This window comes from Microcebus murinus, chromosome 9 (assembly GCF_040939455.1).
Source record: "Microcebus murinus isolate Inina chromosome 9, M.murinus_Inina_mat1.0, whole genome shotgun sequence".
NCBI lineage: Eukaryota > Metazoa > Chordata > Mammalia > Primates > Cheirogaleidae > Microcebus > Microcebus murinus.
In genome coordinates this window covers 62,811,724-62,814,741 of record NC_134112.1, presented here as the reverse complement: position 1 = coordinate 62,814,741, position 3,018 = coordinate 62,811,724, and the positions used below count along the sequence as shown (strand labels likewise).

The window sequence follows — 3,018 nt, the reverse complement described above, 5'->3', positions numbered from 1 at the left end:
TTGTGAAAGGCCCATTCCCTCTAGACTTAAACCCAAATCCCCTAGCTCTGATACCAGCAACATCCTTTGGGCAAATCTCCCTTTGTTATCCAGACTGGTAGATCTCCCAGCTCAGTCCACAACTGCACACCCACTCACCCTGAGAGTGACTCTCCCCAAGGTGGAGCTGCCATCCACCTCTTACTCTAGACAATGGCAGCGCTCATAGATCCACCCAACTGTTGACTCGTATTCAAAGGCCACCACCATCACCCATCCAAGCACCATCTTCCAGGACTGGCCTCTCCCCCATTAGTCCCCGCCCCTCTTCTGAGAGCACCCAATGGGTGGAGTCAGGGCTGTGGTAGGAGGGGCCTGAGGCGGGCACATTTAAAGAAAGGCAGCGGGGGAAAGGAGGCAAGAGAAGAAGAAAGAGAAACCAGCCGTCCAATGACAAAGCCCAGGGGTGGGCGCCGGCCGCCATCTTGTACCGGGCGGCAGTACATTCACCCGCGTCCTCCGCCCTCGGAGGGGGAGGGGCGGCGGCGGAGGCGAGAAAAGTAGCGAGACGCGCCGGGCAGGAGGCGCCAGCAGCAGCGGCCGCCGCCGCGGAGCCAGACGCGGGCGGGGACGGCGGCAGCAGAGGGACCCGGCGAGCGCGGGCGGCCCCGAGCGGCCTTCGATGCGGCGCAGCGTGAAGAGGCGGAGGCGCCGGCCCCCGGCCGCCCCGGTTGCGGACGCCCGGGGCGGCGGCTTTAGGGCAGGAGGAGAGGCCGGGCTGGAGGCGCGGGAGGAGAAGGTGGTGTACTCGCGCTCGCAATTGTCGCTGGCCGACAGCACCAAGGCGCTGGGCGACGCCTTCAAGCTGTTCATGCCCCGCAGCACGGAGTTCATGAGCTCGGACGCGGAGCTCTGGAGCTTCCTCTGCAGCCTCAAGCACCAGTTCTCCCCGCACATCCTGCGCAGCAAGGACGTCTACGGCTACTCCTCCTGCCGGGCCCTGGTGCCCGACCCCCCGGCGCTCCCCTCCGCCCGCGGCCAGACGCGTCGGCCCGCCCCGCGCGCCGCGGCCAGGAGGAGGCGCCGCGGAGTCCGGGCGGCAGCCGCCCGCAGGAGGAAGCCGCCGCCGTCGGCCCAGGAGGAGAACTGCCCGGTCAAGCCCGTTGCCCCCGGGCCCTGCTTCGGGGGCCGCACCCTGGAGGAGATCTGGAGGGCGGCCACCCCGACGCTGACCACCTTTCCCACCATCCGCGTCGGCAGCGACGTGTGGGGAGAGCGCAGCCTGGCGGCGGCGCGGCGCAAAGCGCGCCAAGTCCTCCGAGTGAACCTGGAACCCATGGTGAGGCTCCGCCGCTTTCCCGTGCCCCGGGCGTGAGGCGCGGCCTCGAGGGCGCCTCCTGCCGGCCCCTGGCCCTCGGCCCTGGGACTGAGCTTCCGCCTGGAGGAATGAACAAGTTGTCAGTCGAGTGTTTACAGATCCGGCCAGGACCCCGTCCCCTAGTGCACTTTACGCGCGAAGAAGTCACCGGATGGTTTTCCCTGCCCCGCGCCCGCGGGTCGCGGCGCCGCGGTCTGGGACTCCGGGGCACGTGTGCCCTCTGCTGCCTCCCAACACCGGGTCTGCAGAGGGAGGAGACAGCTGGACCCGCGGGGGAGCTCCCTTTTTTTTTCCTAACCCCAGATTGAGACGTCTCCAGGACTATAGGGGCAGATCCGTTTTCTCCCTTTTGGACTCTACCTCACTGGTCTGGAAGTCCTCCGAAGAAGTCATTATTTTTCCAAAGGAATTTGGTTTCGTGCTTGTGTAATAAAGCCAGAATTTACTTGCTTGTTATCCCTCCCTACCTTTTTCTTTTTGGCTGCCACCCCTCTTTCTGGACGAAAGATCGAACATGTTTTGTGGTGTTGCACTAGTTTGTGCTCAGGGTATTCTGAATCCCACTCGTTTCCTAATTTTTACTGGATTCCAAAGCTTTGACCAAGGATATTTTTTAAGAGGTTCAAGCTTGTGACTGTTAGTAGTGCAAGGATTTGTATGGCTTTGAATTTCATGGGCTCAGTGATTACAAACAAAGAGATGCAAAGTACAACTGTTTAAACATTTTTAAGGTGTTTCTAAAGATTTTATATTGAAATTTAATGTTTATATTTACTGAGCTCCTAAAGAAAATGGTAGAATACACATAAAGTTTTGTTTAGGAAAAGTAGACTTGTTAAACTCTTTTTAATTGAATAAAAATTAAAGTGCATTGAAACCACATGGCTTGTGATAAAAAAAAGAATAAATTGTGAGGAATTGGCGTTGGTTACAGGAATGACTGGAATCCAATTGGAGATGATTTGGCCCCATGTCCTGGTCTAACATAATATCCAGGAATATTAATGCAAGGATAATTTATTTTAAGATGGGAGTTGCATAGGAGAAATGCATGTGTGTAAACATTGTGATTAAAATAATGAACAGAATACCCATTAGAATTACCAGAACTATTGATCTAGAGGGCTGGGGGGGGGGACATTTCTTGGTATCAAATAATTGGTTGAGGTAACTTTGGGCAAAATAGGTCTCTTTATTTCCTTCATTGTTTTTGTTGTTGGATAACAAGAAATGGCTGGACTAATAGTCATCACTTTTATAAATGTGACAATTAGTTAACTTTTTTGTCCCATGGTTTTTTAAATCTTTCCATTCATAATTATGTTTGCAGTTCTGGGTCTTTGTTTGACAGCTGAAGACCACAGGAATCAAACAGGCAAGCCACACAAAATACTGACCCTTCTTTTATACTTTTATAATAGTATTTATACCGTATGGCCCAGTGTGGAATTCTTGATTATACAAGTGCCTTTGGTCGTTGGTGGCAGCAAGACTTAATAGTTTTTACCCAGTGGTGCCACAGTTAGCTTTTACTGCAATACCTAAAGGGTCAAGTAGTGTTTTGTACCACTGTTATTTCAAGTTGAAGTATTCTGCCATGAAACGATCCATACTGGGCTGAGAACTTGACATGGGAAATCCTCAATGCTAAGGTTTATCTG

The 3,018-nt window shown here is 53.9% G+C and overlaps 1 protein-coding gene across 1 annotated transcript; it reads left to right on the top strand.

Annotated features, from left to right (window-relative positions):
* Positions 1–392: 392 nt before the first annotated feature.
* CCDC71L (coiled-coil domain containing 71 like) lies at positions 393–1,487 on the top strand. The gene has a single exon (XM_076006523.1). The coding sequence runs from the start codon at positions 662–664 to the stop codon at positions 1,352–1,354; it is 693 nt and encodes a 230-aa protein (XP_075862638.1). The 5' UTR covers positions 393–661; the 3' UTR covers positions 1,355–1,487.
* The last annotated feature ends 1,531 nt before the right edge of the window (positions 1,488–3,018 follow it).